Source organism: Pleurodeles waltl, chromosome 4_2, assembly GCF_031143425.1.
Source record: "Pleurodeles waltl isolate 20211129_DDA chromosome 4_2, aPleWal1.hap1.20221129, whole genome shotgun sequence".
NCBI classification, from domain to species: Eukaryota; Metazoa; Chordata; class Amphibia; order Caudata; family Salamandridae; genus Pleurodeles; species Pleurodeles waltl.
Genome location: NC_090443.1, coordinates 809,867,121 through 809,891,892, shown reverse-complemented (window position 1 = coordinate 809,891,892; position 24,772 = coordinate 809,867,121). Strand labels below are relative to the sequence as shown.

The 24,772-nt window shown below is 42.3% G+C and overlaps 1 protein-coding gene across 1 annotated transcript in view; it reads right to left on the bottom strand.

Moving 5' to 3' along the window:
• The window catches only part of DNAI4 (dynein axonemal intermediate chain 4), a 214,517-nt gene that overhangs the window by 101,206 nt on the left and 88,539 nt on the right, over positions 1-24,772 (bottom strand). Inside the window, exons 6-7 of the mRNA XM_069232482.1 lie at positions 3,058-3,197; positions 1,015-1,179 (exon numbers count right to left, since the gene is read on the bottom strand). Of these exons, the coding sequence (XP_069088583.1) occupies positions 1,015-1,179; positions 3,058-3,197 (305 nt within the window). The remainder of the gene's footprint in view (positions 1-1,014; positions 1,180-3,057; positions 3,198-24,772) is intronic.

The window sequence follows — 24,772 nt, the reverse complement described above, 5'->3', positions numbered from 1 at the left end:
GGCCCAGTCCCTACAGGCAAGAGGAGATGATACTAATGAGTTAGAGGAGTTATTGAGTAAGGGTCCACCCGGTAGGAAGGAAGTCGCAACTTATTATAGGTTATTTTTAGATAGCTTAGATCGTGAACAGAATTTTCCTGGTTCCTTATGGGATGATTTGGCTAACAGTGAGGAGATTAATAAATTATGGACATGTTCTTGGCAGCTTCTTTATCGGATGGTAAAACTGGCGTTTCTTAGGGAAAATCACCTCTTCGTCTTACATATGGCATATTACGCCCCAAAGAAATGAACAAAACTTAATTTAAATGCACAGGTACCTTGTAGGAAATGTGGCCTACACGGAGCTGATGATATTCATATGTTTGTCTCTTGCCCTCGGATTTCGAGTTTTTGGTTCGAGATTTTTGAAGTCATGGCTAATGTGTTACAGTTACAGTTTAGGGTTACCCCTGCATTAGTGGTTGCTCTTCAGAGTTACAAAACCTGCCTAGCCCTAACAGAAACCTACTGTTTTACCCGATATTGTTGGGTAAGCGGGAGGTATGTAGATATTGGATATCCCCCATTTCACCTACTCGATTAGAATGGGTATATGCAGTAACACAAATGTGTAAGTTAGACTTTTGTCGCTCTAGTGCAAAAAATATACAAAAATGATGGCAAACTTGGGTAAATTGGGTGGTCCTGAGTGATTCTCAGCACTGTTTAATGTAAGATGATTATCCTAAACAGGGGATGATGACACTTTGATGCACATTCTTGCCTGGAGTTATAGATCTGATCTCCTGCGGACAATAGTCTGGCCTCTGCATGTGGGGAGCTCAGTTTATATCCTGGGGAATAACTTTTTTTTCTCCTAAACCCCACCTACTTTTTTACTTTGGACTTGACATGTGCAGTGTTACCTAAATTATATCGTTTGTGGCAAGCAAGATGTTCTTTGCCCAGGAAGATCAAATTTACAAGGAAACCTGAGCGAACAGACAGTAAAGCAATCAGAAATTCACTCACCTGTTCTACTTATCAATGTGCTTCCTTCAACAGTTTTGCTTACATTCGATTTACTGCTTCCAATACTTGCAGATGACTTGCTACTTTTGGTTGGTGCTTTTGAGGATAACTCACTTGCCAAATTATTCATGGAATCATACAGGTCCCAGGTAGTGGCCATTATAGCTAACAAAATGTATAAACAAATTAATGCATTGCAGAGGCACGTGCCATACTTATTTATACTAGTAAATACAAAAAGAGCAAAATGACTGATCTTCCCAATTCCTTGTCACATGAGACAGCTTTCAAAATCTCTTCGTTAATAAGAAATAAACTACCACATCTGGAAAGTGAAATATTACAAACACGTTTTGTTCTGTTACTTACCACAGTAGACATAGATAAGACGTTCAAATATGCAGACAGAGCAAGATGCCTAAAGTTTTCCAGATGCACTTAGACATACACATGTACAGCCATCCACGCACAAAGGACCAGGAGACAAATAAGCACCCGTGCATGCAGACCTACAGGCACCCATACACATGGTCCACCTGACAGAGTCGCTCATATTTACAGACGAAGATAGTGGCTCACAGAACACAGTCATAAGTAAGACCACTGGTTGCCACAAGAATATTTTCAACAATTTAGGATTTACAATTCTAGTGTTTTTGTTCATATGTAGCATACATTCCGTGTATATTTTAGGCAAGGTAACGGAGCTTAGAGTCACACGCGGATACAAAGTCTTCTCAGAATCAGCAGTTATGAAGTTCCATGCTATTTTGCAGGAATATATCTCCATGAAATGTTGAGACTCCTAAATATCCTTGAGTTCAGGGCGTATTAACTGATGGTAGAAATGGAAGAAAGGTGAGAAAGTGGTAGCAGTGAATATGAGAAGGTTGAGAGTACAGATCCCTTAGAGGGAATGTTGGGGCAGTTTGTGATGGAATCAGTAGCCAGTCTAACAAAGTGAACACCAGTGGGACACACAAAAGTAAGTGCTATTGGTACCGTTGTTTATATTAATTATTGAGCAGGACAGGCAGTCCAACAAATAGGAGGCATGCACAAATCCTTCACAGAATTAATGAGAATGTTTCACATTTTATTGCTTCTGCTGGGGGGGCCCATTGCTTAGTGACAACACCAGGGCTGTGTGATGATCCAATTCAGTGATGCTGCCCTATGCCTTTGGGTGGGAATCCCAGAAGCTGTGATTCAGCTGACGATAGGCATTTGTCACTTGAGGTTTTGTTCCTCAGAACTTGAGAGGGTGATGTGAAGTTATGCTTCGCAACAAGGGCAGTATCTCTCTCCTCTAACTGTCTGAGGCCGCAGTAGTGAGCCACTATTGGCGCAGCCTGATGCGGTCATTGCTTATATTTTTCTTAGTATCAGTTAATTGGTGTAAGCCCATGCCATTCCCAGGTACATTTCGTGACCTGTAACTTCATAGATTCATTGGCAATGTTTTGACCTGAAAATAGTGAGATACTACAGTGATTACACCATGGTAAACAGGAATATTTCTGCATTTAAAAATATTGGATATTTGCTCCAATGAAATAGAAAAGGGGGTGGGAGTGTAGCAGAAAATGTAGAAATGAGCAAATATACCAGCAGCATTTAGGTTTGCCACAACAACTCAAGACCACTTGACAAAACCTTAGTTGCCTTATCCAACTCTTCTCACATAGGTCAGATAAGAACCACACACCTCTTCAACCAAACAGACATGTCCATCCGTTATTGCTGCACAACAATTAGAGTGATGCAATGCAACACTAGCACAAATAGTCTGCTAAACAAATGTTAGATAATATATCAGCAACATCTTCATTTACAGTTTTTTTAATCAAATAACATTGACTGAAGAACGAGAATGAAAACGTCACATATAAAAAATATTACATCAATGAGAAAACATTCTTGGGAAACGCCTACTGCCTTGAATATATGAGATGCATTCTGCTAATCTCCTCTTCTGAATTGTCTGAAACAATTACCTTAATCTGAAATAGTTAACTTAATCCATATGAATTAAACAGTTACCTGCGTCTGTCATATGGATTTTATCACTCTGTACTTCTTTACTCTTTGGTGCTCCATTAAAGGTCTGTGTCATTCTTTCTATATATCTGTCATTTCCAGCTCTATTTTTACAAAGCTCGGAATATACATCATTCTTTAACCTAGAAGAAAACAAATCACTAGGTAAGACTTATACACTTATACTGATGTCAGCATTGCTATTCAAAACACAAACCCTCCCGATCTCCATGCATACTGACCTCTGTAGCTCTGTGCGTGTGCATGAGTACAAAGATTTTCACTTATTTCAATGAAAAAAACAAGTTAGTGACATAATATTTCGAATTGTAATAATATTTACTTTACTTTAAAAAAAAAAAAAACCTTAGAACTTCAGTGAATAAAAAACAAAGGTTGTGGGTATACGAAAATTTGAGTTAAAAAAATACCATTATAAACTAACAAGACCACTCAAATTCACCAATTATAGTGATCTCGAATAACTGTAACTCGTGCCCTAAATTAACTATATATATATATATATATATATATATATATATATATATATATATTCACTATAAAATTAAATGTTACAGGGACATTACAGTTAGGCTCAGATTTTACACACACAAAACTCAGTAGTTATAGTTACCTGAGCTAACTATAACGTATGACCCCACAATGTACTGCTTATGCCCTCACATATTACATCACTCATAACATGGCCAGTGACATCACGGATGACATCACTGATGGCACCTCAAATGACATCACTGATTACATCATCCAGCAAATTAAACATCAATATACTACATAAAATACGTTTTAAATGCTTCAAAAATAAGATGACCACACAGGCAGGAGATGTACAGCTCAGAACTCACTGTAACCTTATGAACTACTACATTCACTTATCACCTAAGAAACAGTTCTCGGCCGAGAGTCCTGTCACTTCTGAACCACTACTCTAAACACTAATGTCCAAAGTAAAACGTATAGTCTAGTCTACTGGAAACCACAACAACACCATTCATGCACCTGGAAAGACGTTTGAGAGCAAATGTCAGATTTACCCAAACCACTGCAACATATAGCCAGTAGAGAGGTCTTAGCGGACAGGCCCCTGTGTTACAAACCACTAGTAAAATTATTCTTTATGCTGGAGAAAGGTGTGAGCAGAGAGGTCACTCTGTTGTAACTGTATTACAATAACCCATCAACACTAGAGAATGTCTCAGTGAACAGATGACTTTATTGCTGTTTACTCCTACAGTCATTCATCACAAAAAAGAGAAGTCTAAGAAACTGGTCAGTATGTCGTAAAATACAGCAATAGTCAGCCATCACTGTGAAGTGAAGTCTGAATGAACAGCTTAGACTGTTGCAAAGCGCTACCATACACATACATTAGTAGGAAACATGTGTCAGTGTAGAGGCTAGTATAGTGATAAAAGTACACCTACTTTAAAAACTGGATTATAGATCAGGTGATATATGTTACAAATAGTGTCACTCATTAGCTGTTAACTTATGCAGTAGCTTAGTATATATATCTTTAAATCTCAGAAACATTTACGAAACACACTCACTGAATGATATTAGTGATATCACTTGAGAGGTCATCAGTGGTCACTGACCAAGTCATGAGTGATGTAATATGTAAGGTCATACACAGTGTACTGCAGGGGTGTAAGTTATAGTTAGCTCAGGTAACTATAACTGCTAAATTGTTACGGTTTTGTGTCTGTAAAATCTTAGCCTAACTATAAAATCCCTATAACCTTTTTTTCAGTGACCTATACATACACAAACACGTATATATATATATATATATGTGTGTGTGTGTGTGTATATAAATATATATACACACACAAACACAAATTGATACCTTTGTTAGGCTAATAAAGTGATGTATTTGCTAGCTCTCTTAAACAAGTTCATTTCTTTAAATAAGCTTTGACTGAAACTGGGCTTATAGTGTCAAATGATTCAACAGGTGCATGGCTCCAGAGCCCAGAGAACCCATATGATAGCTGTATTATATATTTCAAGAAGCAGCCAGGGGTGGGGCCATGTCCTTCCTTACACTAGGGTCCTTGACACACTGGCTACGCTACATGCACGACGTTTTGTTAGCCAAAAGAAATTTCTTCAATCTCACCACCTAAAAATGATGTTAATGAATGATGTCAGTCTTCCCGCCTTGGTTTGAGTTTGTTTTAAAGCGTATTTATTTAGTGCCTGAAGAAGTGAACTTGTTTCATTAAAGCAAGCAAATACATCACTTTGATAGCCTAAGTGACATGTGGATTCTTTGTTTTCTTCGGATGAATATTTATCTTCTCTTCTGCTAACACAGTATCTGAACAATCTAGATCTGAACGTCCTAGAACAACGCAGCCAGACCGCTGCTATGGTGCTCATGATTATTGGAGCCTCGCCTTTGCTGGTGATGCTGAGGAAAGAGTTACTTTTAAAACTCTGTATTACATGGAGGATCACAGAAGCAGCTGGCCTGGTAGACCCCCTGGGACAAACCTGAGGTCAGCTAATATCTGTGGTCTGATGGGCCTTTGTATTCCAAACCCTAAAACGGGGGAGAGACCCTTTTCGGTTCTAGCCCCCTCATTTTGAAAGTTCCTTATCCTAAAACTCAGATGCCTGGCTAACCTCGTTTTCTTTAGGAAAAAAACAAATGTGTTATATTGTTCCATTGTGTGATGTGCATATTTTTTTAATTGCATGTCTGTTGGTTTGAAATGCTGCCTGTTGCCCTCCATAGCACCTTGAAACCTTCTAGATGACTGGTTGCTCCAAATAAGAAGGTTTGACATGGCGTCATAGTAATGTCTTGATCTGGAAGCTCTTTCTATTCCATACAGTTCTGGTATTTGCACTGACTGGTTGTGTGTGGCGGTTTTGCTGTGTTTGGGTAACACAAACAAATGCTAAGTAAATATGTTAAGTGATGTTAAGTAAATATGTTAAATAAATATGTTAAGTAAGGTTCTCACTGGCTAAGATGGAAGTAAAATGATTTGGGCCCAGGGTAAGGATCTCTGTGCTGTACTTTGTGTACGGAATGGCGCTCTAAAGAACTTGGTCCTTTTACGTTCAGCTGGGTGACTCTATGTGTGGGAGTCTGTACGGTCTGTCTACTATATTCAGAGTGGCTGGTTGTATAGGTGGGTGTGGTGGGAGATGCCTGGGTTGTGCTGCAGGATGTTGGGTGTTATGCCAAGTAAGACTAGTATTAGCTGGGTTGTCCTATGCAAGAGAGACAAGCCAAGACAACCTGCAGATGACAGAACCAACTTTAAAATCATCCATGCCTCACTCTTAATGTGGTGCAGTAAAGCTAAAAATAATGCAGGCTTTACAAGCAGCATGGCACTGCTCATAAAGTGGCCCTAGAGGTTGAAAGCACACTTAGAAAAATACACGGTACCAGGCCTTCTCCATGTTTGCACCTAAGATCTAGAATGGCATCCACATAGCCACTAGGACCACCCCCCCAACTCAGCTGCAGTTTATGGAAAACTTGAAGACTTTAAAGAACACTACATCATACCGCAGTAGCAAACCAGATACTACTCCAAGTGCTCGTTGACTGTGTTGTTGACCACCTAGAGGGCTCTGCTGCCTTTTGGCTAGGTTTGTGCTGTAGAAATACCAAATTCAACATAAACACACTAAAAAACGTAGACACAAAGAGTGGCTGGGCTAGAACAAGAAACAATTTCACATGTGTGATGTTTTGACTAGAAGTTGATATGTTTTCCTCATTTGGGTGCATGACGTTCAGTCTAACATGTTATAAAGAGTGTAGCATGCAGTTACCGCTCACATCTGTATATAGATTGTGCAAGAGCACTGGTGGCTCTCCAGTCACAGGGCAGCTTCCATTTCCACCACTACTGAGATGAATAGATTCTATCTTTGACCACATTTGATTCATTTCAATGAAACATTCGGAAAAATAGATTTCCACCTAGATTCGACCTTGGAAACTTTGGTGCCGACTGGTCAAGAGAAGTTAATAACGCGTCAAGAAAGTTACTTTTCCCAAAGGGATCTTGCACATAAACCACAGCCCTCACACTTCACCCAAGTTGGGGAGGGTGGAATGCCCCTTAAAAAAAAATAACACACTTTTCAGTCTTGTGGTTCATATTTTGGGCACTTTCATACTCTTGGGTGCTGATAAATGCAGAAGTCCACAGACAGGGCTGCGGAAATAAAGTTTAAAAAAAATATGTAGGGTGAAGACACACTGGGCAAAGACCACTGTCAGACTACGCCCTGGGCGTCCTGTGTGTCCTGCACACAGGGGCACTGCAGCGATGACACAAAAGATCCATGCTCTGCGACCACTGACAGCTGGGCGTGACTAGAAACCATACCAAGCAGCTAATGTGGGCTGGGGACAGGGCACAGGCCATGGCCCAGTGTAGCAATGCTGTGGGTGGAAATAGCCAGCTCCTGTGCCCCGTGAGCTCTACGGACATTTATTTGTACAGGGCAGGTGGCTTGTCCGCAGGCCATGGGTTGTCCGTACTAAGGACATGAGGGGTGGCCTAGTGTAGAGACACTTCGGGCAGGGTACTGGGAAAGTTTTGGGTAACCACTGGTTATAACTGCAGCCCACAACCAAGAGAAAATGAGGTAATGCTGAAAGGAAAAAGAGAAGCAAATAGAAAAGATGAGGTGAAATGTTAAAAAAAACAGAAGACAATGAAAGAGAGGAAATTAAATACCAATATAAACGTGTAAGAAATGTGAGAATTTGGTATAAAATGTGGAAAAAGACTTGAGAGGAACCAAAGTGGAAAGAAATGCAAGAAAATGGCGGAAGGGAAGAAACTGGGAGGTGAAATGGTAAGGATAGAAACTGAGGAGAAGGAGAGAAAAGGAAAGGATAGAAACTGAAAGGGGCACTGAGAGGAGGCACTGCGAGGAAAGGGTAGAGAATGAGAGGTGATACGCTGAGAAAGAAACTGAAGGAAATGGAAAAGACTAAGAGGGGACACTGAGAGGAAAGAATAGAAGGTGAGAGGACAGGCACTGACAGGAGAGACTGAAAGGAAAGCAGACAAAGAGAAACTGGAGGAAATTTAAAAAAAAACAGAGAAAAGACAGTGGAGAAGGAAGGCGGATAGGGAATGTGAGAGGCTGAGATAATAGAAGAAAGAGGAAAGGGCAGAACATGTGAGGGTCAGCAGTGAAAGGAAGATGAGGGACGGGGGAAGAGAAAAAAGGGGTGCCAGGCGATCATCTTTTGGAGTAGCGTGGGGTAGATCGCTGCATTCCACTCCCAGACCATCTCCCACCCGTGGGCTCTGCACCCACATGAGCTCTCCCTCCTGCCCCCAAGAAATCCAGAAGACCCCGCCCCCTTCACAGAAGACCCTGTCCCTTTCCTGGCCCCGGGACCCCCTCGGGGTGTGGTGCACTGCTGACCCCCACCCCGCAGCGCCTCGGATTGCGCAACTGTGCTCCCAATGCGACCCCCGGGGCACAGGTGAACCAGGCACGAATCCTTCGACTCTTGTAAAACAGGTGAAATGTCTAGTTCTATCTGGCCTTAAATAATAACTATCGGTTAATTCGACGTGCTTCGAAAATAATTATATTTGTAAAAATCCCTCACTGTTGACAGCTGCTGGTGGAACTCGGGGAACATTTTAGACAAAATAATGTATATTTTTCAGCACATGGTCGCTCGTAAATTGTTTACGCTAGGGGAGACGCCGGCCAAATCGTGTTTCTTAGATCAGATGCATACGCCGTCCTCCCAGGTTAGTTTTACATTTAAATTCTAAAATTTAAAATTCCGATCCCTTCCAACCCCTTCCCCATGGCAAGTCCTCTAAAGGAGCCCTTTATAGCAGTTACTAAGCGTGTAATATCACTTAACTGCAAAATAAGCAGTCTTAAAAGGAATCTTTTAGTTAATCCGGGCTGGACCAGTGAAGGCTCGAGCGCAGCCCATGCGCGCCCCCACCCGGGGCTCCGCAATATAAGAACAAGCATTTACAATGCATCGGGTCTCGCGTTTGCTCATGTTAGAGCTGATCGCGTTGTAAACTCCTAACCCGACTTTTCACCTATCGGGCAAAAGTGCATTTATGTACATAACCCGAAAAAGTGAAATCAAGTATGTAAAGCGCTCGACTTCTGCCAAGCGAGATCGCGCTCGTAAATTAGAGAAAAAAAAAGTCCACGAGCCCGATGGAAAACAGCGAGCCTCGCATGTTTTCTGTACTTCTGCGGAGGAGGGCTAGCCACCGGAAAAGGCATGACATATGTGTGCCTTCCACTAATGAAAGCAAGCAGATTTTATTAGGGAAGCCCACGAACCAATAAAAAACACTGATGTGAAGTTGACAGGGCTCCGAGCCCTTTTCTAAATACAAAAGAGTCTCCCTGCTAAACGCATGCAACGCAGGCTCAACCCTAATGACATTCTCCAGGACCTGGTCCTCCTGGAGGTGCCAAAAATAAAAAGGGAGGGATGTTTCTTATTTCATTTTTACCAAAATTTGCGGATTCTCCACAATTATCACATCAAAAATAAAACAAGCATTTACAATGCAATGGGTCTTGCGTTTGCTCGAGTTAGCGTAGTAAATTCCTAACTGGACTTTTCTTGCTACATACATTGAAAATGAAAGTAAAAATGAAAAGTACAACAGTTGACATAGGTGAGCTGATTCAAAGCGCCATGGCTGCCAAGAGCGTGTTCATGAAGGAGTGACACAACAGGAAAAATAAGTTTGCTTGCAGTCAAACATATCGGTAAACGTGCAATTATCCATGTAACAGGGTCAGTCTCCAAAGCTATAACAAAACCGCCCCAAGAAGGGACAAACTTAGAGCATTTACCAATGATAACAAAGGATTTTTGAAAGGCAAGCCCATGAACAAGCGATAGTGATGGGCGTGTTGTTAAAAGCCCAAATAGATACCAAGACGTTTGAAAAGCAGCATGCAATGCTCGACATAATAAAAACAATCACAATGATAGCGGCAGGTATGCTGACCATTTTTGTGCCACGGACGGACGTGGGTAGCTCAAAGGTCTGGAAAATGCCTTCATAAAATAAAGAAGAAAAAAAACATTTTGCATGGTGACAATTACTGGGTATTTTACCATGTTTCATGCTGGAATGAGTGCACACACCGTGAAAAGAAACATGTTAGTCTGAATTCCACAAATTTCAGAAAATCGAACCACAGAAGTTTTGGATTTGTTTTAAAGGAACTCAAACAAAGGAAGCTACTAATAGGCTATAAGGGTCAGAAAACGTTGTTGCTGTGGTAGCATTTTAGCCCTATGTCCAACTAGTACACACATAGTTGTGTGCAGGCACTGGCTGAAGGCGAGGCTCTGAGTCCAACCCCGAATACGTACGGACGCAAGGGTGTCTGGGCACAGGGCCTACCAGCAGGCTGAGGCCAGTGTGCAAACAATAGGTCGATAAGGCATCTGCATATAGGGCCATCTACTCATGTGTTCAACCCCAGCTGCCTAGCCTCCACCCATTGCGCTCACATTGCTAGATTAATATTTTCTTCCTTTCAACATTCAAATAAAAACTTATGTCTCCTTTTCAACAGCATTGGAAGTATTGTATTGTTGTAACTAAATTCATTTCAGATTCTGTAAGTGAAGGCATGCATGTCTGTTTAAAAACTGAGTTTTATGGCAAGACCGGAGGGTTCCTATTATACATTTCTTTTCTTGTTTTATTCAATAGCAGCAATCAAGACAAAAGAACTACAAATCGCAGAAGGCAAATGAAACATGGCCAATAGGAGAAAACGAGTAGTCCAAGTATATGCACCAATCACAGCACAGTGTTCCCCTAAATACTCATCTAGACTGTTAACAGCCCTCTTTTCTGGCTGCTTGCAGTCAAGATAAGTATTGCAAAAATGATGTCTTTCACTATTTACTTATTTACTTTGATCGCGCTTTGTCTAACTCATGTTCTGCTCAGTTCGGCTTTCAGCCACACACACACAAATGCGCCTCTTTTCCAGCACGCGCTCTCCTTCACGCTCTCCTTCGAGTGTTTGGCGTTTCTCTCAATGCGCCGCCATTTTGGGGTGAACAGTTGAGAGAAACATCATTCCGGTGACCTCCCGTCTTCCTCAAATAATAATTTTGGTATTTCTCCTTACCGCTTGGGGTTTTTCTGCCTCCGGTTCGGTCTGCCTCGTCTCCTCTGTGTTTCTCCTTCCTGGACCTCCCCTTTTTCCCTGCCCAGAGGCGGAGCCGAGTTGGTTTTTCCTCTGGTTGAGGAAACTATTAACCCTTTCTTATCCACTGCTTTCTCCACAGTTTTTTCTTGCTATCATTATGGATGTAGATAGTTCCCCTCTTGATAAAACAATAAATGAAGAGGAGGAAATGGTCTTTATCCAACTTTCTGTTGAACAGGCTGTTTGAGCCTCTATAAACTGTCAAAAAATTTGGAGAATTCGGTTCTGAGCTTGGTATCTAAGTCAATTTTGGCCCAGTCTGCAGCGGATAGCAGAAAACGCCTACTTTTCAAAAATACTCCTAAAGCGGCATTGGTTGGTGAGGTTTTCTCACAAAAGGCAGAGGACACAGCTCCTCACAGGCCTCCCTTAAGGGAGGGGTTTTCAAACAAAAATAAATTGTCTGTAAAATGTTCCAAAAAATCCAAGCATATTACTGCTCCTATTGTCATTTCCAGTATCTTGGATAGTGATGATGAAATTCCAGATGTGGTTTCAGATGCAGACAAATCTGATAATGGTGATGGGTATACTGTTTGTTCTCCTCCTAAAAAAAGCACGGTTTTCGGCGCAAGAGGCTACTGAACCTCAGTTAATTACCGACTCAGAAGGTGTTCCTATGTTTGACACAAATGACATACACTGTCCGCACTCCACGGAATGGTTTCCGGCAGATCATGTTGGGGATTACGTCGCTTCCAGACTGAGCACTGCCCTAGACAAACATTCTACAGCAAAACTTCGTTCTGAATGTCCGCGTCTTTCTCTGCAATCCAAAATAACTTCTACTCCGACTATTGATCCTTCCCTACAGAAATATTTTACCAAGTTCGGTAAGGATCGCCGCAAAGGGGTTGATAAGGCATGGTCCACATGCCAGGACAAACTCTTGGACGTCGTGGGTCCGTTGACTCGCATATTTGATATGGCGGAAGCAGCTCGACTGGACAATTTGTCTATTAACCTTGTTGATGTGTCCTTATGGGTTCAAAGATCCTTGTGTCTTTTGGGGAATGCCAAAGCTGCAATCACTCATGAACGCAGGAAAGGTCTACTTCTAAAGCTTGACCTCAAACTTGTCAACCTGGCGGCCTCAGATCCAGGCATCAAGGCGCAAGGGCTCCTTTTTGGGGTTTCCTTCATAAAGGAGTTAAGTAAGTATGTGGCAACTTTTGCTTCGTTGGATAAGGCCCAGCAGTCCCTTAAGAAGATGTGTACCAATCAGGTTTTTGCCAGGGTCGTCAGAGGCAGGAACTGCTTTGCCAGCCGCTCCTACAACAACCAGGGTTCCCGTGGTGCCTTCAATTCCTCCTACCAAGAATACAGACCTCAATTCTACCCGCAGATAGGTTGCGGTTTCCGCAACAAAGGCAACAGAGCTTCCAGGTTCTCACCCCAAACCGGTAAGTCCTTTTTCTGGCCTTCTTATCGTAGGAGGTCTTCTTTCATTGTTTCTTCAGAAATGGCAGTCGATTACCGCAGATCCATGGGTATTAAACACTGTACAGGGTTATTCTAACGAGCTTTACTCAACGCCTGTTCAACGGGTGTGTCCTCACCCGTCCAAGTTCTCTGTAGAAATGGCAAATCTAATTTCTACAGCGATCTAATCTCTTCTGCAAAAGCACGCAATCGTCCCTTGCCAGTTAAACCCTACAGGTTTCATCAGTTCGGTTTTCCTGGTTCAAAAGAAAAACAAGAACTTAAACAAAACAACTTAAAACTCTTCAACCGTTTTGTCGTCTATCGACATTTCAAAATGGAAACTATTCTCCACCTCAGAGATTCTCTTCTACAGAACGATTGGATGGTTCGTTTAGACCTCCAGGATGCACACCTTACCATTCCCATGCATCCAGGGTCAAGAAAATTCTTACAATTCGAATGGTTAAACCCAACATATAATTTTTCCTTTCTTCCTTTTGGCCTGTCTTCAGCTCCCTGGTGTTTCACAAAACTCATGAGACAGGTAGTAGCTTTTCTCAGAGCCCAAGGAGTCAGGTTAATTATCTATCTGGACGACATCCTCATCATGAATCAGAGTGTTTCGTCTCTTCAATCTCATCTCCAGTTAGCCCGTTCCCTTCTGTCGAACCTCGGGTTTCTCATAAACATCGAGAAGTCTTCTCTGGTTCCGGTACAACGTTTAGAATTCTTAGTGTATCTAGTTGACTGTCTCAGCCACCCTGCATCTTCCTTCCACAAAAGTAAAATCCATAAAAATGTGACATTCTTCAAACCTTATGCAAATCTACTATATCTATAAGAACCCTAGCAAGGATAGTAGGTCTTCTTTCTTCTTCGATTCAGGCCATCTTTCCAGGTCCACTCCATTACAGAGCTCTTCAAAGAATCAAAATACGTAATCTGCAAAAAGGTCTCTCTTATTCAGACAACGTTCTTTTAGATCAAGAATCTCACGCAGAACTGCAATGATGGATAGACCATTTAAATGCCCGGAACGGCAGGACAATCTTTGCATCAGCCCCAGATCTAGTATTAGAATCCGATGCAAGCTGTTCCAGATGGGGAGCCTGGTGTGGACCAATCTGGACTGGAGGCACATGGTCTCTACAGGAGTCAAAGTTGAACATTAACTGTTTACAGATGCTTGCCGGCTCCTTTGCAATAAAAAGCCTAGCCAGAGACAGGTTTTGTTGCTCAGTTTTTCTCAGAATGGACAACATCTCAGCGGTCCGTTATATCAACCATTTGGGAGGCACAAAATCCAAACCTTTAGCGGAATTAGCGAAAGGGTTTTGGGAACTTTGCCTCCGAAACAGGATTTCGGTTCAGGCAGAGTATTTGCCGGGCAACCTAAATACAGTGACGGATTGGCATTCCCGATATCTCCTAGATTCAAGCGATTGGAGACTTCATCCCACGATTTGCAAGGCTATTTCTCGCAAATGGGGCCCTTTCCACATAGATTTATTTCCGTCTCAACTCAATGCTGAACTACCCCTTTTCTTCAGTTGGCGTCCAGATCCCTTAGCTCTAGCATTCAATGTTTTTTCCTCAGGATTGGTCAACCTCCCTCAATTACGCTTTCCCACCGTTTATTATGATAAGCAGATTTCTAGCTCAGGCCAGACGTCAACAGGCTGTGGTGGTTCTCGTAGCCCCCTTTTGGTAATCCCAAGTGTGGTTTCCTTCCCTACTGGAGTTAGCAACAGATTTCCCTTGTCTGCTTCCGTCCCTTCCAGACCTCCTCTCCAATCCCCTTGGTCTTCACCACAACTTGATTATAGAGAATTTTCTCACCCTCTCAGCATGGAAATTGTCGGGGATTCCCAAACAACCCCTTCTATTTTGGCAGAGACTTCAGTCTTCATCGAACATTCATGGGCCTCAGGTACTAAGAAAGCTTACAAATCAGCCTGGTCATTTTGGCATAGCTGGTGTATGGGAAAACGTATCAATCCCCTTTCAGTGGATGTAACTTTTATTGTTAATTTCCTCGCGGCTGAAGCAAGCAAAGCTAGGTCCTATCGTACTATCAATTTGTATAGGTCGGCTATTTCCTCTGCCCATCCTTACATCAATGGAAGATCAGTTGGCGAACACCCTCTGGTCTGTCATTTGCTGAAGAGAGTAAGGTTTTCCAATCCTCCTACTCCAAAGTACAGTTCCCTGTGGGATGTTAATGCTGTTTTCAATTTCTTTTTATCTTGGCCAGAAAATATTATGCTCTCTTTGAAAACGTTATCGGCTAAACTGGATATGTTACTATAAAATGCCTTTCAGATGTTAAAGCGCTGGCTGTTACTGATTGCCATTTTACTCCTTCGGTGCATTGTTTAATGTTCATAGACGTATTAAAACCAATTTGTCAACAGTCTTTTATCCTTATTTTCCTGACCAGCCTAAACTCTGTGTAGGTCAATGCTTAAAAATATATGAGCAAAAGACAGCCGATTTGAGATCTTCTTCTGCTTCCCAACTCCTGATTTCCTTCAAGAAACCTTTCAAGCCTGTTTCCTCCCCAACTTTGGCCCGTTGGGTTAAGTGGGTTACGTTCCTGGAGGGGGGTTGACATTTGTGTTTTTGGGGCCCATTCTGCCAGAGGTGCTATGGCCTCTAAAGCCTTTTGGGCTGGCTCTTTTTTGGAAGACATTCTCAAATCAGCTGACTGGTCTAATGATAATGTGTTTAAAGTATGTTATTGTAAGCCAGTTCAACATGCCTCGTTAACTGTGATTAATTCTCTTTAAACTAGCGTCTTGTCATAAAATGTAGATTTTACTAGTAATTTATGAAGCAAAGTCTTAATTTTATTAATGACTTGGAGGCGAGTACTATCCCACCTCAACATATCTTGATATTTTGTTTTTCCCTCCCTTTCAGCATCTTCTACTCCTTCATAAGCATCATCCTGATCATCTTATTCCGATGAGCCTACGGTGGTCTCTTCCTGCACCCCCAGTTTCTCAACATTGCCTTCTGCACCCGGATGACTTTCTTTTCGCCAGTTCCAAGTCTCCGTTGCTGAACTTTGTTCAAGACCTCTTAGCTTTAGTTATGGCAATTTGCATTGTTTGTGCCATTTTTCCTTTGTTTTTTACTTTCTAAACCCTCGCACAAGAAAAGAGAGCTGTTCACAGTCAAGATGAGTATTTAGGGGAACACTGTGCTGTGATTGGTGCATATACTTGGACTACTCGTTTTCTCCCATTGGCCATGTTTCATTTGCCTTCTGGGATTTGTAGTTCTTTTGTCTTGACTGCTGCTATTGAATACAACAAGAAAAGAAATGAATAATACTTGCCTCTGAGTCTTTAATAAAATTAAGACTTTCCTTCATAAATTACTAGGAAAATCTACATTATGGATTAAATGTGTTTAAAATTAGGCAAACGTTAAGGTCGTATTTTACACATCTGATTAACAAAAGTGTATAGTATCTGAACAGACTATATCAAGCTTATATATGTAACCGGTTAGCCACAGATAGCATTCACCTGTTAAGGCACTGTTAGTATATCTGGCTAAAGACAACCTCGATAAACTGTCAAAACCAAAAATACATCGGGCCCAATTCCCAAAGGCATTCCGAACATAAATATATGTTTAAGGATGATACTGACTTATTTTAGTCCTGCCAGGAACCCACAGAAGGATTTTAGATGTACACAAATGGTCGTAAAACCGTGCAAGTTGGGTAGTGTTCGGAATAAGGCAGTGATTCCTTTGTAAATTTGTGAAATGTTACAAACTGACCCTTTCCCACCCTGGACACGGCCAGAGTTTTACTCCCACAAAACGGTAGATGACCCTCCCTTCCTGGCACTGAAGGGGAGCGGATCACCTTCAAACTCAGAGGGGGCACAGGAGGAGAGGTTTCTAAAACTATGGCGTGGTTTTGTCAGGTCGTTTCTCACCAAAAGATTTACATAAAGCAGTCCAAAATCTACCCGTAATGAGTTAATGAAGTTTCTCTGCCAATTGCCACTCAGTGAGATGCCTAGAATTAATCTGAAGTTATGGGATTAGTCGCATACAAACGGTATATTTCCTACTTCAAATGAGAGGCAATTATCAGAAAAGATGGTAAATCAGATTTGTCAGCGGTCAGGTTGACAGTGAGAAGAATAAAACAAGCTGCTCAACTTTTAGGACTGACTCGGTTGACTTGTATTATTCCAAAAACATCACTAGAGGCAATGCTTTATGCTTTTCTTCGGAGAAGGAAATCACTTCAACAAAAGTGCCTAAATTTTAACTGAAACTTTCACTTTTGACATACTTCGAGTCACCTTTACTTGTGAATTGGGAGTCTGATGTGAATTTTAATTTGAATGCACACAGAGAGGTTTTACAGTCATGTCCTGTACAAAACGCGAGACAGAAATAAATACATTGGACAGGTTTAATCAGTAAAAAACCCTGTACGTTTGTTTTTCTAACAGTACTACCAGGCCCAATTTTTACTGGATTTCATGCTATGCTGGATTAAACACTTTGAAGTTCAAACGTCACACCTCACCATGAGAGAGCGAGTTCATCAAAGCATCGGGAGACGCGCTCATACCTGCTGCTGCACGTCGCCGGTGTACTGCTCGATGAACCTACTGAAATGAATATAGTCTGTTCCAAGCGGTTGAGTCGATTCAACTCGCTTGTCTCACTGGGATGGAGGAAGGGCAGTTCCGGAGATACCATGGGCAAGAAAACACAGCGTCTAATATAATGAGCTGATTAATGTGACACGACGACCATGAGCGTGAAGGAGCACACAAAAAGAAACAGAAGTCTGCTCGCAGTTGAACATATCGGCAGTTATGCAATTATCCAACATGGTCGATGTCATGCAAAGCGCTCGACTACTGACCAACGAGATCGCACTGCGAAGGAAATAAAAATAAAAAATAGTACAGAAGTCACGCGAAAAACATGGAGACTTGTATGTTTTCAGTAGTTTACTGGTGCTCTTGAGGAGGGCTAAACACCAGAAAAGGCATGACCTATGCCTTTCACTAATGAAATCAAGGAAATTTTAAATAGGCAAGCCCATGAACAAATGAAAGTGACAGGCGTGACATGGGCGTGGTTAAAAGCCTACAAAGAGATTACAACAGGGGTCAGAGCACTTGCGTACTCATCCCTAAGAAAATGCATTTTTTTCCAGGCAAGGTCCGCTTGGGGACCCCCACCACCAGGCCTAGGGGGTCATGGTATTCCTACCCTTCCCCTTTTATTTTCGTTTTCACCTTTTGGGGGGACTTGGTGGAGTACGAGTCCCAAAATGGCTGCTAAACCTTCCTGGTTGAAGTGCTGGCAACCAATCAGATCTCAGTATGAGATCTGTTTGATCTGTAGAGGACTCACATTCCTAGATATACAAATGTGTTTTCTCTCAAGTTGTACGCTACTAACGGATTCACACCAAATCACCAAAAAAGCTCTTTCTGGAACAAGAGCTAGCTTTCTGCCAAATTTGGTGTAATTCCATCTAGCGGTTTGGGCTGTAGTTGTGTCTAAAATTCCTGTGGGAAGTTGAATGGGGAAAATGAGTTTTGGGTCCCCACTTCCTTTTTCTGAGCCCCCCCCTTGACAAATCACCCCAAAACTTTCAACACAGCAGCTGAACTCCGGTGCATACTAGTTGTGAAAATATGATGAACATTTTCATTTAATTTGTGACATGCTAAATCGACCCAAACAATAAAATAAAGATGTGATATAAAAACACATAGGAGGTAACCTTTGTAACGTGTTTCGAAATTGAAAACTTCAGATTCTGGTAACATCACAAATCACTCACCCTTTTAGTTTATGATGTCACCACAACGACTTAATAGCATTGTTGGACAATTTAATGTATATCGTTCAGGTTCTGCGCCTTATATGTCAAAGAGAAGCAAAGATAAATCAAATTCATCTGATGAAAGTAACGATTGATAGCTTAATTAAGTTAAGTGATTTATTTGCAAGCGTTTACAAAAACGATTTCAGTCCTACAAACAGTGCACAAATGAGGCTTAGAAATATATTGTTTCTGCTGGACAAGTTTTATGTCTGTATATTGTGTTGAGGAATTACAGCCAGGCCTGGTTGAATGTTACACTTTGTAAAACTCTCTTTCACAGATTCGTCACGTTCCAGGCACGAGGTATGGAGAAAGTAGTTTAATTTTGCGATGTTGGGCGGGATGGTACATAGACATTAGTTTGTCTTGTAGGTGTCTCCGAGAGGCTATTCATTCTGTATCGGAGATAGAATTACATGTGGATGTCTCGGAGAGATCCCCGGGGCAAATGACCATTCAGTCACTGTTGGAAAATGGGTTATTGGTAAGGGCAGGTAGGTACCTACACTTAGCAATAGGCCACTAACCTCCACTAAGGTTCAGTTAGGTCTCAGTAAATTAACCCCAGCTCAACCCTTGGTAGCTTGGCAACGAGCGTCAAGGCTTAACTTAGGAGACAGAGTGTAAAGCATTCAAATATCACAAAACAGTAATTAAATAAAACACAAGAAACAGTTTAAAAATTCAAAAACAATTTATAAAAATAGATTATATTTTTATCTTTAAAATGACACCAAAACGAATAAAATCGGATAAGGGGAACCGGAGATATGAATTTATAAATAATTATTTTTTTAGCGCCTAGAAAAAAAAAGCGCCAATCGGGTCATCTGATTGCAACTCGACCGGGGCAAAGTCAAAGTTTAAGGCCGACCGCGATGGAGCCCTGCTCGGCTACAGGCCGCGGGAGGCCTTGGTTAAAAGTTTACCTTCACACCTTAGGGGTGATTTATATGTAAAAATAAGGTAGTTTAAGACTTTGGAACTACTTTTAATTCCAAAGTCGAATTTGCATAGAACTTTAATTTAAAAGCAGCCAGCAAGGCAGGCCTGCCTTTAAAATGACACTTGGCACCTCAGCAGTGCACCCATGGGTGCACCACCTATGCTGTGGTCCCTAAACCTACATGCCCTACCATATACTAGGGACTTATAGGTAGGTTAACTTAGCCAATTATATTTAGCCTAATTTGCATATCCATTTTACACAGAGCACAGGCCCTGGGACTGGTTAGCAGTACCCAGGGCACCATCAAAGTCAGGAAAACACCAGCAAAAAGTGGAAAATGGGGGCAAAAAGTTAGGGGGCCTCTGCAATCAGCCCTGTTTTCTCACAGTTACATGTCATGCCAACGCCTCTGGCCTATGGAACATCTACAGGGCTTGGATAGAATCAGTCATGTAGGATCAGTGCCTCAGGAAAGCTGATTGAGCTGGAGCACAGCCTAAGCACAGTTATCAGTCCCCCATGTTGGTAGCATCTGTGTACAAATGCAATTAAAGACATGAGAAAGAATAGTACAAATGCCTCAGTTGTATCACTAGGAAACCGGTAGGGCTGAGGCAAAATCTTTCACCAAATAGGGCTGTGGCACAGTTAACTACATGATTGTCAGTGTCGCTTTACATGCAGAAGTCTATGGATCCCCCCATCCTTCACCCTAAAACCTACCCTGAAAACTACCCCCAACCCCCTGCCTTCACCCTAAACCCTAAAAGCTACCTTGCCCTGCCCCAAAACCTACCCCGCCCTGTCCTAAAAACAACCCAAGCCCCTAATCTAAAACCTACACTGTCTTGTCCCAAAAACGACCCCAACCCCACCCCAAAACCTACCCTGCCCTGTCCTAAAAACTACCCAAACCCCGCCCTAAACTCTAAAACCTACCCTGTCCTAAAACCTGCCCCACCTTGTCCTAAGAACTACCCCAACCCCCGCCTACTTCTGTCCTAAAACCTACCCCGCTCTGCCCTAAAAACTACCCTGACCCCCTGCCCTAAACCCTAAAACCTACCCTGTCCTAAACCTACCCTGCCCTGTCCTAAAAACTACCCGACCCCCTGCCCTTAACCCTAAAACCTACACTGTCCTGTCCTAAAAACGACCCCACCCCTGCCCTACCCTGAACCCTAAAACATACTCTGCCTTGTCCTACAAATTACGCGACCGAAACCCTAAAACCTACCCTGTGATAAAAACCTAACCCTCCCTGTCCTAAAAATGACTCCGCTACCCTGCCCCACCCTGAATCCTAAAACCTATCCCACCCTGTCCTAAAAACTACTCCGATCCCCCTCCCCACCCTAAACCCTAAAACCTACCCTCCCCTGTCCTAAAACCTACCCCGCTCTGTCCTAAAAACTACCCAACCCTGCTCTAAACCCTAAAACCTACTCTGTCCTACAACCTACCCCACCCTGTCCTAAAAAAATACCCCAATCCCGCCTTCACCCTAAAACCTACCCTGCACTGTCCTAAAAATTACCCCGGCCCCCCGCCGTATATCCCTCAAACCAACCCTGTCCTAAAATTTACCCCAGCCTGTCCTAAAAACTACCTGCCCCCTACCCTAAAACCTACACTGTCCTGTCCTAAAAACCACCCCACCCTAAACTCTACACTACCCTGTCCTAAAACCTACCCCACTCTGTCCTAAAAACTACCTACTCTGTCCTAAAACCTACCCCATCCTGTCCTAAAAACTACCCCTTCCCCACCCCACCCTGAATCTTAGAACCTACCCCACCCTGTCCTAAAAACTACCCAACTCCCGCCTTCACCCTAAACCCTACCCTTCCCCTGTCCTGTCCTAAAACCTAGCCCGTTCTGTCCTCCCCACCCTGTCCTAAAAACTACCTCTTCCCCCAGACCCCACTTACCTCTCTCCTCTGGTCGCTGCTCCTTCCTGCTTGCTTCCTTCCTTCCGCCGACTGCTCTCTCTACCCTTACCACACATATGCGTGGTAAACGCATGCGTAGTAAACGCATATGAGTGGTAACGGTAGCGTGGTCAATGTATATTGTTGCATTGACCGCGTTATTAGTGCTGTTTCCCATTACAGATTAGGCGGGTCTATGCCTCTTAGATTGATAGCAGTGCCATGGGACAATCATTCGCATTTTTGAGTTGTGCTTTCTTCACACGCACTGAGCATGAACAGCAGCAGAGCAGCCTTCCATCAATGAAAGGATGTATAGCACAGGCAGTAGCAGAGCACATACTTGCTGCCACCTGTGCCAGGTCTACATGCGTGTAAGTAAGATTTCTGAAACCTGAGGATGATTGTAGGGAAGAGCAGCTCAAAGTATGTCTTGACAAGATTGCTAGAAAGGTACAGTTGAGGGGTTTGCATTACGATACAGGTTTACGGACATACACTACACCAAACCCTTATTCTGACTTGTAGCAGTGATCATTGCCTAAATTAACCCAAAATGTCTGTGTATGGAGGGAGAACACCCCCAAATAGTGATACAAGGTATATTCCAGTAAAAGTGATGTGAGAAAGTGAAATTGTAGTCCACCACAACTAACATGGTCACTGACTTGTTAGGTCAAATCAAATGTTTCAGTAATTTAAACCTGAGCTCAACCCTGGTAGTTATCGCACAGAGCAGAAAAGCTTACCTTAAAAAAATATGTGGAAATCATTTAGAAGTACCAAAACAATTAAAAAGTCGAAAACACAACACAATAAAAATATCACTCGGTTGTATAAAAATAAAGTAAAATGTAATGAACAAAATGACACCAAAACAACAAAAATCCAATATGGGGAAACAGAGACATGATTTTTTTTAAATTTAAGTGAAAATATTAAGTGGCAATGGTAGTCAAGGGTGTCAGTGGACCAGAACCTACACATCATTTGAGGCCAACAGAGAGAGAGAGAGAGAGAGGGCCGGTTGGATACATGAAGCAGATTGGCCCCCCACTAGGGTCTGGAAATAGGGAAGTTCAAAAAAGTTTCTAAGTCCAGATCTGAACAGGGACTTTCCTGTGTTTTTTTAAGTAAAAATTCTCCTCCATGTGGGACAGACTGGAAATTCTACCCGACTGCATAGAACTGCCTGTTGGATACCTTTCATAGTCGATCCTCTTGAAAGCTCTGGAGCAAAAGTTTTGAATAAGTTCCCAAAGTTCTTTTGGTGTCCAAACAGCTACTGGTGTATACTACCAAGCCCACTAGGACCTAAGGGGAAAACTTAGAAACTCTCCAGGTGTCAGGCAGAGGACAACAGCAAAATTCAGTCCAGGTACAGATGCCACTGGTCAGTGGGGGTTATTCACATAAATATCCTTTTCAGATTTTTTTTGTTCCTAAAGCCACCTAGTAGATCAGTCTTATGATCCTTGCAGATCGCTCTGTTCTTGAATTACAAGTAGAAAGGGGCCAATCTGCCTCAGGTCCTTCTCACAGGCCACAGAGGCCAAGAGCAGCAGGTTCAATCCACCTAGATTCCTTTTTGCAAGTGCAGCAGTGTTCTGAGGGAGGCTAGCTGATGGCCGTGCTTCGTAGGGTAACTGGCCTGTGGTTGGGGGATGCTCTAAGACACTCCTCAACCCTTTTAACCCAATGGAGTAAAGGTTTCCATACCCTGACCTATCTACTTTTTCAGCAGTTACCATTTCCTTTATTGCAAACTGGCCTAAAATTGTATTACATTAACTTCTATTTTACTAACTTGGGGCCAGATGTAGCAAAGGGTTTTACCCATTCTGTGTCTATGGGAAAATTCGTTGGTACATATGGCCCTTAGTGTGGGATCCTTTTTGAGTAGTGTTTTCACAGTTTTACAGCTTGAAGTGTTGCACAAAAACTTTACACATTGTTTTCAAGTTAAGCCTGACTGCATTGTGCTAAGCTACCAAAGGATGTGCAGAGGTTAATTTGGGGTTTTCCTGTGCCTTACCCTGACAAGGGTTGTGGGTGCTGCTTCACCAAGGCTCACAGCCCAGTCAACCAACAATCCAACTTCTCACAATAATTATTGGAAATAGTGTTGCGATTATTTTTCAAGCTGGTCAATTCTTCCGATACAGTATTCATATTTTACACTACATGGGACAGCTAGGCTTGCAATAATGAAAACTGTTGTTAGGGCTTTGTCACTGTGGGGACATGGTAACATTAATTTTCTATGTTTCACTGTTTAATAATGTGCACCGTACTTTGTGGCTACACTTACATAGAGTAACTTACTAATATTTAACAAGAAGGTTTTTACCAGTTAGAAAGGATTATTTCAACAGATCACACTGCAGGTTTAAACTGGTGCAGTCAATGGGAGACTTGAAGACATGGTTACTGCTACTGGCCACAGGTAATATTTAATTTTCTATGTAATGGGTGCAATTTTTAAACCATATACCAGCGGTTCCCAATCTGTGACATGCAATACCCTGGAGTGCCATCAAAACTAGCCAGGGGCGCTGCAAACAGATGCTAACCACGCATTCACTTCCCATTCACCACTTTCCCTATCGTGCTTCTGTTTCTTTTGTAATTAACACAGGGATGAACCGTTGCGCTTGGAGGATGGCTGGGGTATAGAGCAGCTGGAACTGAGTCTAAAGCAACAGAGGTCGACTCAAAAACAAGGTAGGTTATCAGCACGGTGAGACCTGATGTGCTTCCTTGGAATTCCTCTCTACTAACTCTCCGAAGGCTAGAATTAAACCTGTCATTATTACAACACCTTCACAAACATGAACAGGAGGTTTCACTTCACAAACATTCAAGTCACAAAGAGGTGCACATTGTCCCGCTATGCACATATTCCAGTACGGGGTACACCTCTCTATGGCATATGCATGTGTCAGTAAGGCAAACAAGGAATTCAGGGACACCAAAAAAGAAGGAACGGCAGCAGAATTGAGAGAGGAAGGATGATGAGAGCATATGGGAGAATCATGGGGACAAGCATCACAATGAGAAATACCCAGATAATGTCAGGTGGACAGAGGAATAAAAATGAAAGCATAAAGCATGAGAAATTAGGCCACCTTGTTACGAAATATAGGATCAGGAGAGCATTAAGCACAAGTGAGTAAGGAGAATAATTGGGAATAAGATGGAATCTAAGAGATCGGTTGGGAGGATGAACTCATCTTAGAATTGTTAGTTATCTGCATCACCAGTGCTTTTTTTATGGTC